This window comes from Lissotriton helveticus, chromosome 11 (genome assembly GCF_964261635.1).
Source record: "Lissotriton helveticus chromosome 11, aLisHel1.1, whole genome shotgun sequence".
Classification (NCBI taxonomy): Eukaryota; Metazoa; Chordata; class Amphibia; order Caudata; family Salamandridae; genus Lissotriton; species Lissotriton helveticus.
Window position 1 is genome coordinate 848161807 of NC_136072.1, and position 17679 is coordinate 848179485.

Sequence of the window (17679 nt, forward strand, 5' to 3'; positions counted from 1 at the left end):
ACATTTGATGTACTCCGTGTTGGAGAAAAATAAACAATTTAAATGCTTCTCTTGGTTTTAAAATGTTTACACTTCAAATGAGTTATGTACAGGTATCACTTCACTTGCGAAGGAGATGTACAAATGTAATAATATGTAAAAATGGCATGTTGTCGGTGAACTGCTTCCCACCCTGCGCACCTCCGGATGGTAGCTGCTGCCCCTTGCAGGTCCACTGACCCTTGCTGGTTGGTTTGAGGCCCTCCTCCAACCTCAGGCTCCTGCCTGTGCCTCATCTCTGGTGGGATAATGGGAAGCATTTTGTTCTGCTACCGGTCTGTCTTCTGTCCTTGTGCTTTCTGTATCCTTTTCACTGTCTGCCTTCTTTGCACTCTTTTACTTTTTTTCCTCATTTCGCCCATTTCTGCTTATTTTTCACTTTTCACCCTCTTTTTGGTATATGATGCTGCTTGACCAGCGCAGCCCTTCCCTCTTCCAGTGCCACATTTCCTGATCACCCACACACTGACCAACCAGGAGGAGGCATGGCCATGGTCCTCAAGAACTCCCTCCGCCTGACCACCCACTCGGACAACCCAACAACAACCATGGAACATCTCCACTTCCAGGTCCAGACTAACCCCAACACCACCCTCCGCAGCACCCTCGTCTATAGGCAGCCTGACCCTCGCCTGCCCTTCACCGACACCATCATTGACTTCATCGCACCCCAGGCTCTTCCATCTACCGATTATATCCTACTGGGCGAACTTGACTTCCACCTGGACAATGCCAATGACCAAAACATCGCTCTCTTCTGGAGAACCTCGCCAACATCGAACTCTAGCAGCTAGTCACCTCTGACCACACAGTGGGACACATGCTTGACCCCATCTTCTCCGCCAGTGAGAACATCTTTTACAGCCACACCTCCAAATTCCTCTGGACCAACCACAGTGTTCATTTCGCCTTCACCAGCCCCACTGTACACCACCGCCCCCTCCATAACTGGAACAAGGTCACTGAAGAACACCTCAGTGCCACCCTCAGCACAACCACACCACTAAAATCCACAGGTGCCAATAGCACACCACGCAACCTCCATCGATCGATCTCCAACTCCTCCAACATGCTGGTGCCCCTAAAGAAAGCACCCGGAAAGCAACACTCCAAGAAAGCTAGTTGGTTCACTGCCACCCTTGATGAGTCCAGATGCATGTGTAGATGGCTCGAGAAGAGATGGAGGAACAACAAAACCCTGGAATCCCATGCAGACTTCCAAACTGCTGTCGCCACACACCACCTCCTCCTCAAAACTACAAAGAAAATGTTCCTCCAAGACCGAATCAATGCGAAAGCACACACCAGCAAAGAACTCTTCACCACCATCAAGGAGTTAGCCAAACCCAACAGCGAGACTACACCCTTCCAAGACTTCTACAACAAACTCAGCACCTACTTCCACCACAAGATTAAGCAGATCTGGCAGCTGACACACCCAAGACTTGCCCACCACTCCCGACGCCACCACCACATGCGACGACTATGTTCCCCAGCAGATCCTGCTCAACTGGACCCCACTCACCACGGACGACACTCTCAAGACCATGAAGAGCATTCACTCCGAAGCACCCTTAAACTCCTGCCTGCACCACTTCTTCCACAGAGCCGCCACCTCCATCGCCTCTAATTTACGCCGCTCCATCAACTGCTCCATCGACCTCACCACCTTCCCCGTCGACTGAAAACAGGCTGAGATCAACCCACTGCTGAAAAAACGGTTCCCCGACCGACAGACCTCAAGAATTTCAGACCCATCTCCCTGCTCCCCTTTCCAACCAATGTCCTTGAGAAGGCCATCAACTCTTTCAATTAAGCCAACCACGTCCTGGACTCCTCTCAATCCGGTTCCCAAAGCAGCAACAGCACCGAGACCACCCTCCTCACCACCACCGATTACATCCTCCCTCCTCGACCAAAGAGCAACAGCAGCCCTCATCCTCCTGGACCTCTCAGCTGCCTTCGACATAGTCTCCCACCGCATCCTAAGCAAGAGACTCCATGATGCCAGCATCCGTGACAAAGCACTGGACTTGGATCCGTTCCTTCCTCACCGTTAGAACACAGCGAGTAAGACTACCACTGTTCCTTTTCAGAACCCACGGAGATCGGATTTGGAGTTTCCCAGGGCTCCTCCCTGAGCCCCACCCTCTTCAACGTCCACATGGCCACGTTCGCAGCCATAGTCATTAACCAAGGACTCTACATATTCTTCTATGCTGATGACACCCAGCTGATCCTCTCCCTCACCAACAAGCCACAATCTGCAGAAACCACTTCCACGTTGGGATGAAGGCCATCCCTAACTGAATGAGATAGCTGCCTCAAGTTAAACTCAGACAAGACTGAAGTCCTCATCCTGGGGCCCTACACCTCTGCTTGGGAAGACTCCTGGTGGCCTGTCGCATTATGAACACCCCCCACACACCTACTCACAAAACCGTGGCATCATACTGCTCGCGATAAACCACCAAATAAGCGCAGTCTTACACTCTCTGCCTGCTTCTAAAGACCTTCAGATGGATCCCCACTGAGGCCAGAAAGACGGTCACCCTACCACTCATCAGCAGCAGACTCGAATACAGCAACGCACTGTACACAGGCATCGCCCAGAAACTCCTCAGGAAACTACAGAATGTTCAGAAAAAACAGTTCCCCGACCGACAGACCTCAAGAATTTCAGACCCATCTCCCTGCTCCCCTTTCCAGCCAATGTCCTTGAGAAGGCCATCAACTCTGAGTTCAATTAAGCCAAAGTGGTCCTCAACATCCCCCGCCTCATCTCTGAACACCTGAGAGAACTACACTGGCTCCCAGTTAGCAAAAGAGTTGTGTTCAAGCTCCTCTCACAAACCTACAAAGCCCTTCACAACTTTGGATCAGCATACCTGAACCATGGTCTATCATTCCACATACCCACCAGACACTTCCGCTCTGCTGAACTGGCCCGGAGGAAGATTCCTCTCCTACCTCACCGTCAAAACCTGGAACACCCTGCCTCTCCACCTCAGGCTATCCCCGTTGCTGACCTAACTCAGGAAGGATCTCAAAACCTGGCTCTTCGGCTGAACCTCAGCGCACATCAGGAACTGCAGCCCCCCTATGCCTTGAGAACCTCATGGGTGAGTAGTCGCGCTTAACAAACACTGATTGATTGATGTTTTTGATGCTTTTATATAGCTCTAAATCAATCAAATGGCTGCTTCGGGCCTCCAGTAAAACCATAGCCTGATCACACATTGTAATGGGTCCTTGACACCAACTTGACTTGAAACATAAATAACCCAAGTGCCCATCTTCCTTCCTCCTTATTTCGAGGTGCATCATTACATGTCATGTAAAACAATAGAATTAGGGCGGGTGTGTTGTCTACGGAGATCTTTTCTTACAAAGAGCTATAAAGTTTGCATAAATGTTGCAAAATGTATTCTACGCATACTGGCTTGCTCATGTTGCACATGCTTAGAAGGGGAGTTGGTGTGACCCCGGGCATCAAAAAATTCTAGGGTCAGTCTATGTTATACACATCATGTCTGTGTTAAACAAAAGTAGGCAGGTCTATGTCCTCCCCATCCGTAAAAAAGACAAACTCCTTTAAAAAAAAAATATATATATATATATATTTCCCATGGGTACATCTGCTGACCTTATTTTAAGTCTCACCTAGAGAGAGCTGTATTTGTTTCTCCAGCCTTGTATTTAAAAAATGCATACATATTTTCATACATATGTCAGTACTTTTCATCCATTGGTCTGTTCAAGTTTCATTCACAATTTGTTTCCACCTACCACATCTACAATATGGAACAATGGGTCAGCCCACTGTTGGAGCTGACAGTCTTAGTGTGGTCTTCCTCCAATTTTTTGCCTGCCTCCCTCCATTTTTCTGACCTTGTTTCTTCTAGCTTTAGGACTCTGCACTTCACCACTACAAATCAATGCTAAAGTGATTGTGCTCTCTTGCTTCTAAACGTGGTAACTTTGGCTTAACCACAATTGACATTTAATTTGCTTAGAAGTCCCTAGCAAAGAACACTATATGTGCCCAGCTCCTGTAAATTAAATGCTACGAGTGGACCTGCTGCACTCATTGTACCACCCACTTCAGTAGCCCTCCAACCATGGCTGAGGCCTGCCATTGCAGGGCCTGTATGTGCATTGTTACCTGCCACTTTGAACTGGCAAGATTAACCTCTTCTAATCCTTCCCTCTTTATACACTTGTCACTTTTAAAGTAGGCCCTGTATGCTGGCAGGGTGCAATGTTTTCAAAAGGTAGGACGTGCACTTTTAAGTTTTACATGTCTTGGTAGTAAAAAACTCTGCATTTGTTTTTCACTGCTGCAAGGACTATCTCTCTCATATACCACTGGGATTACCTTATTACATCTTTTAAGTTTAATTCTCAGTTGTAAAGATAGACTTTTCATGTTTGGTGTTACTGGACTCCGAATTGAAAATCACAACCTATGGTGAAGTTGGTTTTTAAATTACAGTTTGGCAATTCCCACTTTTAGAAAGTTGGCATGTACTTTAGCCATTTGGTGCCCGCTGCCTGTCTCTATTCAGTCTGGGTAGGGTGACTGCTGTGCTTTGCGTATTCCTTCTAGACAGTCGCACGCAAAAGAAGCTTTTGTGGTGTCTTGAGGGCCATTCATGAGAGATGGAGGGAGGAGCTGTGTGCTGTCTTATTCTAAGTGCTGCTGGCTCTCTGCAGTGAGCCTTGAGCCAGGGCAGGAAGGGATGACCTCTGTGCACTTCAAAGCTTTTTTTGGAGTATCCCCCACTTCCAAGGCAAAATTGGGTAAAAGTACTGGACCTCTGACACCATACCTCAGTAAACTCCTTGAACTGTGACTTTTCTGCCAGGTTTAAGAGCTGCTGTTTTGCTGAAAGGACTGGCTCTGTGCTGGACTGATGCTTTGCTGGACTTCTGGTTTGTTGGACTTCTACCTTGCTGTGCCCATGCCTTCCTGAGCTGCCCTGTTGCTTGCTGTTCTCGGGCTGGGTGAGAAGGACTGGACCTGCATCACTTGAACCCGGAGTGACTCCTGTGGCTTGCTGCCTTGCCTCGTGTACTAAGTCTCAGGAATATCAAAGACTTCAGCTACCTGCATCTGGACTCTAAAAGCTGTGAGTCTGCCCTGCAAAGTGGTACCACCCAGTCCTGAACCCTTGGAAGTAATGCCTAAGGTGCTACTACAACCAGAACCCATGCATCCTCATCGGAATCAGTGTATTTTCCCTTTTGTGTAGGACGGAACTGGTGCATTTGTGTGGATCGGAACCGGTCCATCCTCATCGAAGTGTGGAACGAATTTGGTGCATTACACTCAGATCCAGCGCATTGACTTAGGAATCAAGCCATTGCCTGCTGAGGGAGCAGTAGGCATACAGGGCCTTTGGAACCAGTACCTCACACTCAAAACAGACACTTTGCAGACATTACGTGGAGAATTTCGATGCATCTTGCCAACTGCGTGGCTTGTCACGGAGGCATTGCTTCAGCTGCACCTCGCATCTTCTTAGATGTAGGCGCAAGCCCAGATCAAGGTACTTAAGTTAGGCGGACCCAAGTAGGTCCCTCTAGCTAGCCCACACTCCAACGCGATCAGCCTGAATTTTTGACTTTGCCCTGTTCCAGTGTGACCAGATAACCCATCTAAGCACTTATTGCTTCTAAGCCCTATTTAGCAGTTATTCTTTAAAAGGCATATCTCAATTTCTAACTTACTAGATTTTTGTCATGTTGATCTTGTTTTATTTGTAACATTAAGCTCTTTTTTTTTAACCTGGTCTGGAGTCTTTTTGTGGTGGTTTCACTGTGTTACTGTTTAAAGTGTTGCACAAATGCTTTACACATTGCCTCTTGAGCTGAACTGCTTTGTGCCAAGCTACCAGATGATGTGCACGGGATAATTAAGGGTGTGTTGTGACTTATCCTGACTAGGAGGGTGGTTCCTGCTTGGACAGGGTGCATACCTCTGCCAACCAGTAACCCAATGTCTAACACTAGTGATGAGCAGTGAGGATAAGACTTGTTTGTGTAGTGTAATACAGTCACTAGGTGCACACTACACGTCCACATCCACACTTTGCAATTTCTCTGTTTCGCATTTTCTTAAATTTTCACTCAAAATCATGTCTCCGGCTGGTTCTGCAACTGGAACCATGGAGTTTGAGCTGGCCAACTTGGAAGTTTGCACAGTGGCTCAGTTGAAAAACTTATGCAAGGAGATGGGTGTCCTGCCTAGAGTGTCACCAAAAAGGTGGAATTTCAAAAGGTGCTAAGGGCCTGGGCAGAAACCCACTCCAAAGAGGGTGATGAATTGGGAAAGTCTGGGAATGGCTCTTCTGAGGATCCACCTGCAGTGGCTGAGGGAGAAATCCCTAAATTTGGGCTTCCTTTGAGAGCAGGCTCTCTTCCTGTGGCCTATCCCCAGTGGAACTGACTGAGGATAAAGAGGAGAGAGAATTCAAACTGCAGCTGCGAAAATTAAAGATTGAAGCTGAGGGAAAAAAGACTGAAAGATTTAGCAGATAAGAAACTATTTCTGGCTCATAAACTGAATCTAAAAGAGCTGAAGATCAAGACCGGGCAGTTTGAGTTAGCAGTGATGGTGGTAGCATACATGCAGTACCTGATTGAGACTAGTGAGTTCGGATACCGCAGGGTTTGGTGAACAGATATGTGGTGGAAGATATCATTGATGCATGCTTTTCTGCTTATGAGGTTGCACTGAAAGTACACAGTGTTCCTGAGGTGCACTGGAGGAGGTGGTCTGTGGAAACACATGCCAGCACTTGGGAGGGACACACTTCTAACATTAGAAGCTGGGGACCAAACCAAGTATACCGCTGTGAAGACCATTTTGGGTGCCAAGTTTGGGCTAACTCCCGAAACGTATTGCCAAATAAATTCAGAAGCTCCTCAACCAATCCTGGGTAGATTTGTTGATTTCTCCAGTATGGTACTAAATGATTGGGCGAGGGGCATCGGAGTTAGCTATTTCAATGGGTTTATCGTGAGGGAGCACATGCTCAGTATCTGTTCTCCAGAGTTGTGCCAGCACCTTGTGGACAGTAAGTTGGCGGACCCCAAGAAACTTGCTGAGGAAGCAGAGCTTTGAGCGAAAACCGTAGTGTCTAAAATGGTATCTGGCAAAGGGAGGGATATCCACAAAAGTTGTCATGGTTCCCAACAGAGGAAAGAGGGGGAGAAAAACTTAAGAGCAAGGGGTTCTCGAAAGGCCCCTCAAAATAATTTCCAAGGGAGTAGTTGCTAACCAGTTCCTGTCTAATCCAAAGAAGGGGTTCTTTGATCATAAGACACTGAGGTTTGTACCCCTATGTACAGAGTAATGTAAATATGGGAGCAACAAGGGCGAGACTAAATGCCCCAGAAGGGCAAAGCCCCCCAACGGTTGGCAGACACCAGGTTTGGCGAGTGTAGCACTCTGGGAGGAGGTAGTCCAGTTATTTTTGCGGGACAGACGGAGGTGACCCTAGCTTCCCTGGGAGGGTAGAGAAAAGAGAAATTGTGCCAAAAGCCCACATGCCTTCAAATACTTCAAAGTATAGGTAGTGTGTTGCCATTAATGGGCAACAGGTGGAGGCTCTGCGAGACACAGGAGCTGGCATGACAAGTGTCAGCCGGTATCTGCACAGCAGTTACTATTGAAGTAATTCCACCAGTTTGTAGTCTCCGACAATCGTGAGGGCCACCTTCCATTGTCTTAGGTTCCCTTTGAGTTGTGGTGGTTGTAATGGTGGTGGTGGGGGGTACATGATCTCAGCTTCCCGAAAAGTTGCTGTGAGCCCTGCAATGCCTGTTGATTGATTGCTAGGCAATGACCTGGAGCACACTACCTGGAGGGAGGTAAAGCTCAGGTCTCACTTGGAGATGATGGGATTAGCTGAGTGGTTCTGTTTAACCACGCAAGCCACGGCTGCCCAGAAAGGAGTCAAAGATGTCTGGAGCCTGGACCAATGGCTCATACAGCTGCCAAGTAGAGGGGCAAGCAGTGTGCTGGAAACCGGGCCCTGAAGTGCCCCCGGTGGAGGTGGATGGGGTTCCTGGGTAGAAGACCCCCGAGCCAATTGGGGAAGGCACTGCTGCATTAGAGGTCACCTCAGGTAGGTGACCTGGTCAGCTGGCAGGTTGAGGGTGGGCCCACCAGGGAGGAGTTCTGCCAAGAGCAGAACGTGTGTCCCACTCTTGAGGGCTTGAGGCACCCGGCCCCAGCCTATGCAGCAGATGAGGCCTCTGTGGGTCACCTAATCTACTGGGAGAACAATCTCCTTTACAGTGAGCCTAATATTCCTGGTGCTGGGGCATGCTGGCTGCTGGTGGCCCCCCAGTGTTACCAGGCCTTCCTACTGGGTTTGGCTCATAATATCCCCCTGGCAGGAAATTTGGGACAAGACAATACTTTTCCCAACCTTGTCTCCCACTTCTAATGGCACCGAATGCTGACAGCCTGAGAAGCATTCTGCACGTCCTGTCGCAACTGCCAGGCCAGTGGAGTGGTAAGTCAGGCACAAAGCTCCCCTTATCCCATTGCATGTCATTGGACCCCTTTGAAAGGGTGGGCATCAACATCATTGGACCCTCGGACCACAAGACCGCCTTAGGCAACAGGTTTGTCCTGGTCTTGATGAACCATGCCAGATGTTACCGAGTGGCCATCCCTCTGAGGTCAGTGACTGCACCTGTGGTGGTTAGATCTCTGATGGGGATCTTTACCCGTGTTTGATTTCTCAAGGAGGTAGTGTCTGACAAAGGCACTAACTTTATACCTTTTTACATTAAGTCCATGTTGGATGAGTGTGGTGTAACTTACAAGATCTCCACACCTTGTCACCTACAAGCCAATGGTCTTGTGGAGAGATTCAACAATACCTTGAAGGGCATGGTTATGGGCCTGCCTGAGTCCATGTGACCTAAGTGGGACATTCTCTTTCCCTGGCTTCTCTTAGTCTACAGGGAGGTACCACAGAAAGAAGTAGGGTTCAAACCCCTAAAAAATTCTTTATGGACACCCTGTCAGGGGACCTCTGATCCTTTTCTGGGAGGGGTGGGAGCAAGCTCCCAGGAAACCCCATGCAGGATGTGGTCAGCTACTTGTCATGCAGGATGTGGTCAGCTACTTGTTGGCCCTCTGCAACCAGATGCACCGCTTCTGAAAAAAGTAGAAAAGTAATGTAGAGGCCAGCCAAGAAGTCCTGAAACTCTGGTACAACCAGAAGGTCACACTGGTGGGGTTTCAGCCTGGCCAGAAAGTGTGGGTCATAGAACCAGTAGAGTCCAGGGCTCTTTCCAGGACAGCTGGACTGGCCCATATGAAGTCAAGGAGCGCAAATGGGAGACCTTGTTGGATCTCCAGACCCCTAGAAACCCCATAAGGATGCTCCATGTAAACCGACTCTAGCCTCACTTTGAGAAGTCTGAAGTGATTGATGAGGGAGTGGAAGAGGAGAATGAACCTCTCCCTGACCTCCTCTCTGCAAAGGAAGACAATGTTTTTGTGGAGGGTGTCAACCTCTCCTAAAATTAAGCTCTATTTTTCTAACCTAGTGTAGAGTTTTTTGTTGTGTTTTCACTGTTACCTTTTGAAGTGTTGCACAAATACTTTACACATTGCACCTTAAGTTACACCTGACTGCCCTGTCCTAAGTTACCAGGGGGTGAGCACAGGGTAATTTAGGGTGTGTAGTGACATACTCTGACTAGAATTGGGGTTCCTGCTTGGACAGGGTACATACCTCTGCCAACCAAAAACCCAATCCCTAACATCCACTTTAACCCTTGGCTGTTTTAAACCTCAAGTGATGGCATTTCTCCTTATCATATGCTCACAGCTGGCTGAAAGTGAGTTCACTTCAGTGCCATGGCAGGTTTTCTTGGGCTGCTTAACCACTCCTTTATCTTTATATATTTTTTGTGCATATTTTTCAAAAAAGAAAAAAACTTTCCAAGGCCAGATATATAATAAGCTTTGCCAATGCTTGCTTGCTTTATCTGTATGCTACAAGTTGGAATTGTATTGGGGAATTTAAGCAGATTCTCAGATTACTAAATTAGTACTAATACATTGAGTTAATAGTAATACCTGTTATTTTCAGCAAAACTAAACTGTTATAGCCAGCGTTATACCAAATGTTCTTGTTTGCACATACATGGTTCATAAACTGGTGTTTGAAATATTTTTAACATAATACAGGGTGATAAAACATATAACCTTGTGCCTTTGAATCTATAATCTTACCGATTTAAGACATGCCCCTGACCTGCCTTTTCAAACCTCAAGATGTTATGTTAGGAAGTTTATAAAGCTCAGTAACCTCTTTACTCTGTTTGGAGTACACAAGCTTGGTAATTGGGCCACCCTAAATTGCTAATACTTTTTTGGACAATTGGTCCTTAATTTATGTATACATATCGTCAGCCAAGTATGAGAGAAAAACAATGATGTCAAAATATGAAGTATTTTATGAAGCTTGAATTTCCATTGTTGTTTTTAAAATACTATTTGCATGATCTCATAGCACTTCGAAAACTGTGTGCTTTCCACATGGCTGTCATTGTGTTTGCTAAGTGGTCGGTAGATTGGCATATTCAGTGTATAGATTAGTTAAGATCGAATGATGATCCTTTACAAGGCAGAAGTGTTAGTGATGTTAAATTGCATTGTTTGGAATCGACTTAAATTTTGAGCTGTGTTGCTTGTGTGATATGGTTTACCTGGATTTTTTTCTGCTGTTTCTATAAAGTAAGGTGCGAGGAGTGGAGTGTGCTCTTGAGATGGTAAAGCTTAGCCACCTCTATAGCTTTGGTTCAGTCTTAAGTGACATTGTGATGTAGTCTAAGAGGTTCTGCTGACTCTTTGATGGAAGGTTGTGTGTTTAAGGGATGAGCTGTTTAGAAGCTAAAGCTTTGTGACTAATAGGTTTAGTGCCATGCAAGGCACATTAGAGGTGTGTCTGAAGTGCTCTGTTTGAGTAGAGTGATTTATATTTGTATCTAATTCTCGGTGGGTAAGTAATTGCTATTGCAAGATCTCGGAGTGCCAACAATATGCTTTATATGGACTGTGTTAGATGCACGTGTTCTGATCTGTGTAAATGATATTAAAAACTTGCTGTGGCTTGTGGTGGGAAGTGTGGTGCCTATCCCGTTATAGCTTAATATGACATGTCTGAGCTGCTTTGGGTGTTAGTAATAAATTCGGTCTTTTTTAGTTTGCAGTGTGTTCAGGGAATGCATCAAAGATTAAGGAACAGTGGTGCATGGTTGTTCAGGCTGAGGAATAAGTAGCAGAATTGAGTTCTTGTACAGTTCCTCAATTTGACACAGCTGTGCCCTACATTTGATTGCACCTTTATACTATAGTTATATTAATGTCTTTGATTAACTCGGAAAACTATTATGTTGAATTGATCCTAAATGTTATTGATGACAGCTGATGTGTTGAGGGTTGGACTCAATGCCCATGTCTGAGAGGGAGCTATGGTCCTGTGCCCTGATCAGTGTGACGGCTGTGCAATTGCTAATCTTGGGACCAAAGGTCAGCTGCCCCTTGTTTTGGGCTGTCGGTGACAGTATGAAGTTGTACCCCTCAAGTTAACGGGCACCACCATTCCTGCTGGCTGGAAGATTAGAGCGATATCCTGTTGTAGATATTGTGTTCAGATTCTCTGTGTCAAAATAAGACCCAGTTAATCTACGGGAAGTGATGGTTGTGCTTTGGTTATACAGAATCAAAGGCTCCGACTAATTTTTCTCACCCACAGTTGGCAGCCTGCATGTCATTCAATAATTAGTCACTTCCTTGATTTTGATGCTAATGATGATGTGGACTTTGGTCATAAATCTTAAGTCGCGCATGCTCTTGGTAGAAAAGATTAAAGAAATTCCCCTTGCCTCCATCTTAAATTCTTGGTCATGTACACATGCATATTATCATTGTCACAGATCTAGAATAATCATGTTTTATCACATTTAGCTATGGGGCTTTGATAAGCTTGTCAAGCCAATGTGTAGACTTAATCCTCTTTGGCTATAAAGTTCTTTCTGTTTATACCTTTCATTGTTCATGAACTGGTTGTCATGCTGTCCTTTGTCTTATCTCTGTAGGCAAAGCGAGCAGTGCAGCGGGGAGCCACAGCTGTCATCTTTGATGTGTCCGAGAACCCAGAAGCGGCTGACCAGGTATGTGGCTGTCATGATACTGGTGCTCTATCGATGTTTTGGCCTCCTCCTTGGGCCTTGGCTGATTAATTCGCAGATATCCTTGTGAGACCTAAGCTGCTTTGCAAATTCAGGACCCCTAAGGAAAGATCAGTGGTCAGCTAGTTAAGGTCTACCATAGAGCGAATCATCCAGTTATAGTGGTGACATTAGACTTGAGTTGAAAGAGTGGTGGAGGTGACCACTTATGCCAAGTTCAAATTCCTATGCCTACTAGCACTATAGAATGGAGAGTGAGAACTTAAAGGTAACTCAACAAAGTGGTCTATAATGGTGAATTTAAAATAAGCAAACCATGGTACCAGCCTTGGGGAGAGCAGGGGAAATGTAGACGGTACAGAATGAAAGGTCCAGGTTTTATGGCAAACTTCCTTGACTGGAATATATATGTACAATATTTGAGTCTAGGACGTTTGCCATAAAAGCTGGACCTCTAATTGTGTACCCCCGCGTGGGTCTGGGAGACTGTATGTGTAATTGATTGATCTGAAACAAGCACAAATTGTATGGATTTGGATCCTTTATGGTATGTCTTATAGCCGAATAAAGATTACTTACTTACTTACTAGAGGTCCCGTTAATGTTGAAATTATTGAGAAAGCCTGCAGCAAAGTTTTAACAAGTTAGGTTCAAGGGCCCTCATTTGTACACTGAATGACACCCATGATGGAGAAAGGGCTAAAACACTGTTGCTGTGAGAGGAGGCTGAAGCATTTAAGCATGTCTACCAGAGAATAAAGGTGGCTCGGGGCGTTGAAGATTGACAACTTCAAATTTGTAATGGTATTCAACAAGGGACAAGAAGAGAGAAGTACTCTACATCGCAAGAGTGCTAATCTGTGTAAAAACCATATTATGAAAGAAGGGATCAAGAGCACTTTTGTAGGCAAGAAACTGTACAGCAAAAGATGATGAATAGGGGGCACAACCTCCCAGCACAAACTGAATGACCTTGTAAAGTCTTAGAACAGAAGACAAGACCTGAAGTGTCCGGGAAGACTCCACGGGTCTGACTATCCTCATCCATCATCAAAACAGTTTTCAGATTCCCTTACTACAGATCTGTGGCACAGTGGGAGAGCCGTGTGATGTCCTTCCATCGCGGAGACCGTACGATAAGCTAGTGTTAGACTGACCTCCCTTCCAGGGCTACCTGGCCTCCGACCACTGCTAACCATCTCTAGACCAGTATTTCCACCCGTGACTGCATGGATCTGCCTTCCTGCACACGTGCGAGGAAGCATTGGCATCCTTCAATCCTTTTGAATCAGTCGTGCATTCCTTGTAACTGTCCTACTTGCCCTTACTTATTTTGCTGACCCGTTCCTGAGTTTAAATGGGCTCATTAGTTCATTTTCTCTTTCCTTTGTGTAAGCATTTCCCCACACAATCAAACTGTAAGCTAAGAAAAAAAATGTGCCTCTCCCTTTCTATCTGCAAAGATATTGTAAATCCTCATTGTTGTTTTAAACATCAGTGTCTTGATAAATTCAGAGTTATCACACACATGTATGGTTAGTGTGTTATGGGGAAAATTCCAGTTTTTCAAACTACACGTTCCTGAGACTACCCTCTACCCTTATGCTGCCCTTTCTCAAATCCTTTTTTCCATCCATCTCTTGAATAAATAAGGGTCAGTCTAACTAGGTAACAACCTAATTCAAAAAATAACGTTGTTGATAGATTCTGTTCATTTCATTATTTACTGGACTTGGGCCCCACCATTGCCACCAACTGTGCCTCCAGCCATTGACATTGATAGTCTGTAATACCTTTATTTTGTTTGTCTATTGACACACATTACCTATACTGAGGATTTAGTCAGTACACACTTTATTCGATTTTAAAATTTGAAATCATAAAAGTAAAATATTCCAAAAGTTACATTTTTTAACGACCACCAATTCCCTCTGAATACTATATCGATAACATTTATTAAAACCTAGAACCAAAAACAGTTAAAATACAGTGTGCACTAACAGCCAAGCCTCTTCCTTATATATAACATGCCAGACAGAGGTCACTATTCTAAGACAAACTTCCTCTCAATGTAGGTTTTGTAAAAAAAAATAAAAAATCAAAGATGACTTCCAGTGTCTTAGATGATTTTTCTTTAGCATAAGTTTGAGTAAGTTAATTCCAGGCATGCAAATAATCAAAAGTAAAACATAAAATGCAGCATCCAATGCGTGGAGTTTTATCATGCGCCCATTTCTCTAAAATTCTCAGCCAAAAGTTTTGGTGTGGAAAGTTTACAATTAAAAACAACACATTTAATATGAATCGTGTTAATAAATATGTTTGCTGGCTACCCTCTATATGGGCCATGTAAGGTTGCAAACCTTGGTCTACTGAAAGGGTGGAATATGACATGAACGTAACTTTGTGTATGTTGGCCAGAAATCTTTCCTTATTAAAATGCTGTAGATGCAAGTTCTTTAGATCCACCTTTCCCATATTTGCCAAAGTTCTCGGGTTATCAAAAAGATGAGGGTGTTCCAGCTTGTCACACAAGGTTTTAATATAATTGAGTCTCAGTATGTGACCGGCTAGATCAAAGGGATAGTTAGTCCTGTATTATCATTCTGTACAAGTGTGCTTCAGGCTGAATCAAAACCTTGTGTAACTAAGAGAGAGACTGCAGTCTGATGGTATCTTCAACAAAGGATACACCCAGTTCACTGTGGCACAGAGCAGACAAACAGCTAGAGGGGACAGACCGTCTTCAGGCACCAATTCTCTAACTGCTGTAACATATTTATGTTCACATGTCCCCATAGGTCACTATAAATATACATTTGCCTCGATAGATGATACATAATTTCCTCAGAGGCTTCTTCCCTAATTTAGATGTAAAAGCAAATAGGAGGTGGAGCCCTTCACTAATTGATAATTTCTTAAGATTATCTGTTGTTTCCAGGAACCTACTGAATCAAAGAGAACCTTCAAATAAGAGAATGCCGTTGTCTGCCCTAATTGTATATCTTTTATACAAAAGTGGCATGGGTGACCTTATTGGATCCACAGATCATAATAAAGAGTTTAGAGATTTACCTTTAGATCCAGGTCACCCAGAATTAACTCAAAGGTTTCCAATTATGTTTAATGTACTCTTGGAGTGCGAGCCATTAAGACGGCATCCTCCGCATAAAGGTGAGCCGGATAGGGTAATGCCTAACCTGGGGAATGTCCTTGCACCTCTACAGAACACCCTCTGTAAGTTTGGTAAACGCAGACTGTATTTTGAGGTTTTATGGCTTAAGAGTAATACTCAGTAGAAATGATAATGGTTAGACCCCCCCCCCATGTATCTGTTGAAAATATTTAGGATCAAGATTGTTCATTTTTTCCCTTACTGTGAAAGGTGTTCAAGATTGACATAGTGCAAGAGTGAAGATTACACCCTTTGGCCCTGATGAAGCGACATGTTGTGAAACATGAATTGGCCTATGAAAAAATCTTTAATCAACAATAATAAAAAAAAATCATGGCTTATTTATCATTTCGATTACTGATTATTAATCTTTAAGTCACAAGACCTCAAAATACTGTTTGTGTTTACCAAAATTACATACAGGATTAGAGGGTTATTCTGTTCTTTTTTTGTTTTTTTTGTTTTAGGTCAGTGTCAAACCTATCAGAGAGCCCTTGTTCCCCTTCTTAGCAAACTCTATGTAGTTCTTGATATAGATTGATTGCGAAGAGGAAGGACTATTCAGAACCTCTAATTTCTTGGTTGTAAAAACATTGTTATGCAAATTCACTACTGTCAGATGATTGTCTCTTGGGCTCTGTAGTCCTAATATTTGATTGAAGGGTTTACCCTCTATATACTTAATGTTCTGCCATGTATAAGGGTCGAGACATGGATGAACAATCCCTTTTTGCCCTACCAAAATTTGAGTCAATGTTTGGGGGTAAATTGAATTTTTATATCCATTAATATGCAACGGTTCAATAACCCTTGTTTCCTGAAAACAAAGGAGCAGATATTTCTTTGCAAAAGGTCCCCAATCTTCGATGTTAAATTTATTTAGTAATCCTACCACATTTCAAGACAAGCATTAGAAATGCAATAGGTCTCGCAGCATTAGAGTTAGTGCTTTTAGAATTGTTAATGTGTTTTTTTGTAAATCTTTAGCATGAGGTTGAGGGTGAGTGAGGGTGAGGGGTTGAGGGTGAGTGAGGGTGAGGCTGAGGGGTTGAGGGTGAGGGTGAGTGAGGGTGAGTGAGGGGTTGAGGGTGAGGGGTTGAGGGTGAGTGAGGGTGAGGGGTTGAGGGTGGGTGAGGGGTTGAGGGTGAGTGAGGGTGAGGGGTTGAGGGTGAGTGAGGGTGAGGGTGAGTGAGGGTGAGTGAGGGTGAGTGAGGGTGAGTGAGGGTGAGTGAGGGTGAGGGTGAGTGAGGGTGGGTGAGTGTGAGTGAGGGTGAGTGGGGGTGAGTGTGGGTGAGTGTGGGTGAGGGGTTGAGGGTGAGTGAGGGTGAGGGGTTGAGGGTGAGTGAGGGTGAGGGGTTGAGGGTGAATGAGGGTGAGGGAGGGTGAGGGGTTGAGGGTGAGGGGTTGAGGGTGAGTGGGGTGAGTGAGGGTGAGGGGTTGAGGGTGAGTGAGGGTGAAGGTGAGTGAGGGTGAGGGTGAGTGAGGGTGAGGGTGAGTGAGGGTGAGGGTGAGTGAGGGTGAGGGTGAGTGAGGGTGAGGGTGAGTGAGGGTGAGGGTGAGTGAGGGTGAGTGAGAGTGAGGGTGAGTGAGAGTGAGGGTGAGTGAGGGTGAGTGAGGGTGAGGGTGAGTGAGGGTGAGGCGTTGAGGGTGAGTGAGGGTGAGGGTGAGTTAGGGTGAGGTGTTGAGTGTGAGTGAGGGTGAGGGGGAGTAGTTGAGGCTGAGTGAGGGTGAGTGAGGGTGAGTGAGGGTGAGTGAGGGGTTGAGGTTGAGGGTGAGGTGTTGAAGGTGAGTGAGGGTGAGGGTGGGTGAGGGTGAGTGAGGTGTTGAGGGTGAGTGAGGGTGAGTGAGGGTGAGTGAGGGTGAGGGGGAGTAGTTGAGGCTGAGTGAGGGTGAGTGAGAGTGAGGGTGAGTGAGGGGTTGAGGGTGAGTGAGTGAGGGTGAGGAGGTGAGGGTGAGTGAGGGTGAGGGGTTGAGGGTGAGTGAGGATGAGTGAGAGTGAGGGTGAGTGAGGGGTTGAGGGTGAGGGGTTGAGGCGAGACCTAAAAACCTGACGATCGTAGGGTTTAGCAAGATTTTGGGGGTGAATGTAAAGAGGCTTGATGTGTGCATAAGTGCCTCTCAGGCAATACTTAGCATGAGCCCCTTCCCCTCCAAGAACACACCCCCACAGAGTTATTTTAAGTTTGCACAGCTGCATTTCATGTCCAGATGAATACTGAGAATGATAATTTTTCATC

General features: G+C 45.4%; 1 protein-coding gene across 1 annotated transcript in view; it reads left to right on the forward strand.

Moving 5' to 3' along the window:
• The window catches only part of ZNRF3 (zinc and ring finger 3), a 410849-nt gene that overhangs the window by 317305 nt on the left and 75865 nt on the right, over positions 1-17679 (forward strand). The window contains exon 3 of the mRNA XM_078667083.1: positions 12175-12249. Coding sequence (XP_078523209.1) covers positions 12175-12249 — 75 coding nt within the window. The remainder of the gene's footprint in view (positions 1-12174; positions 12250-17679) is intronic.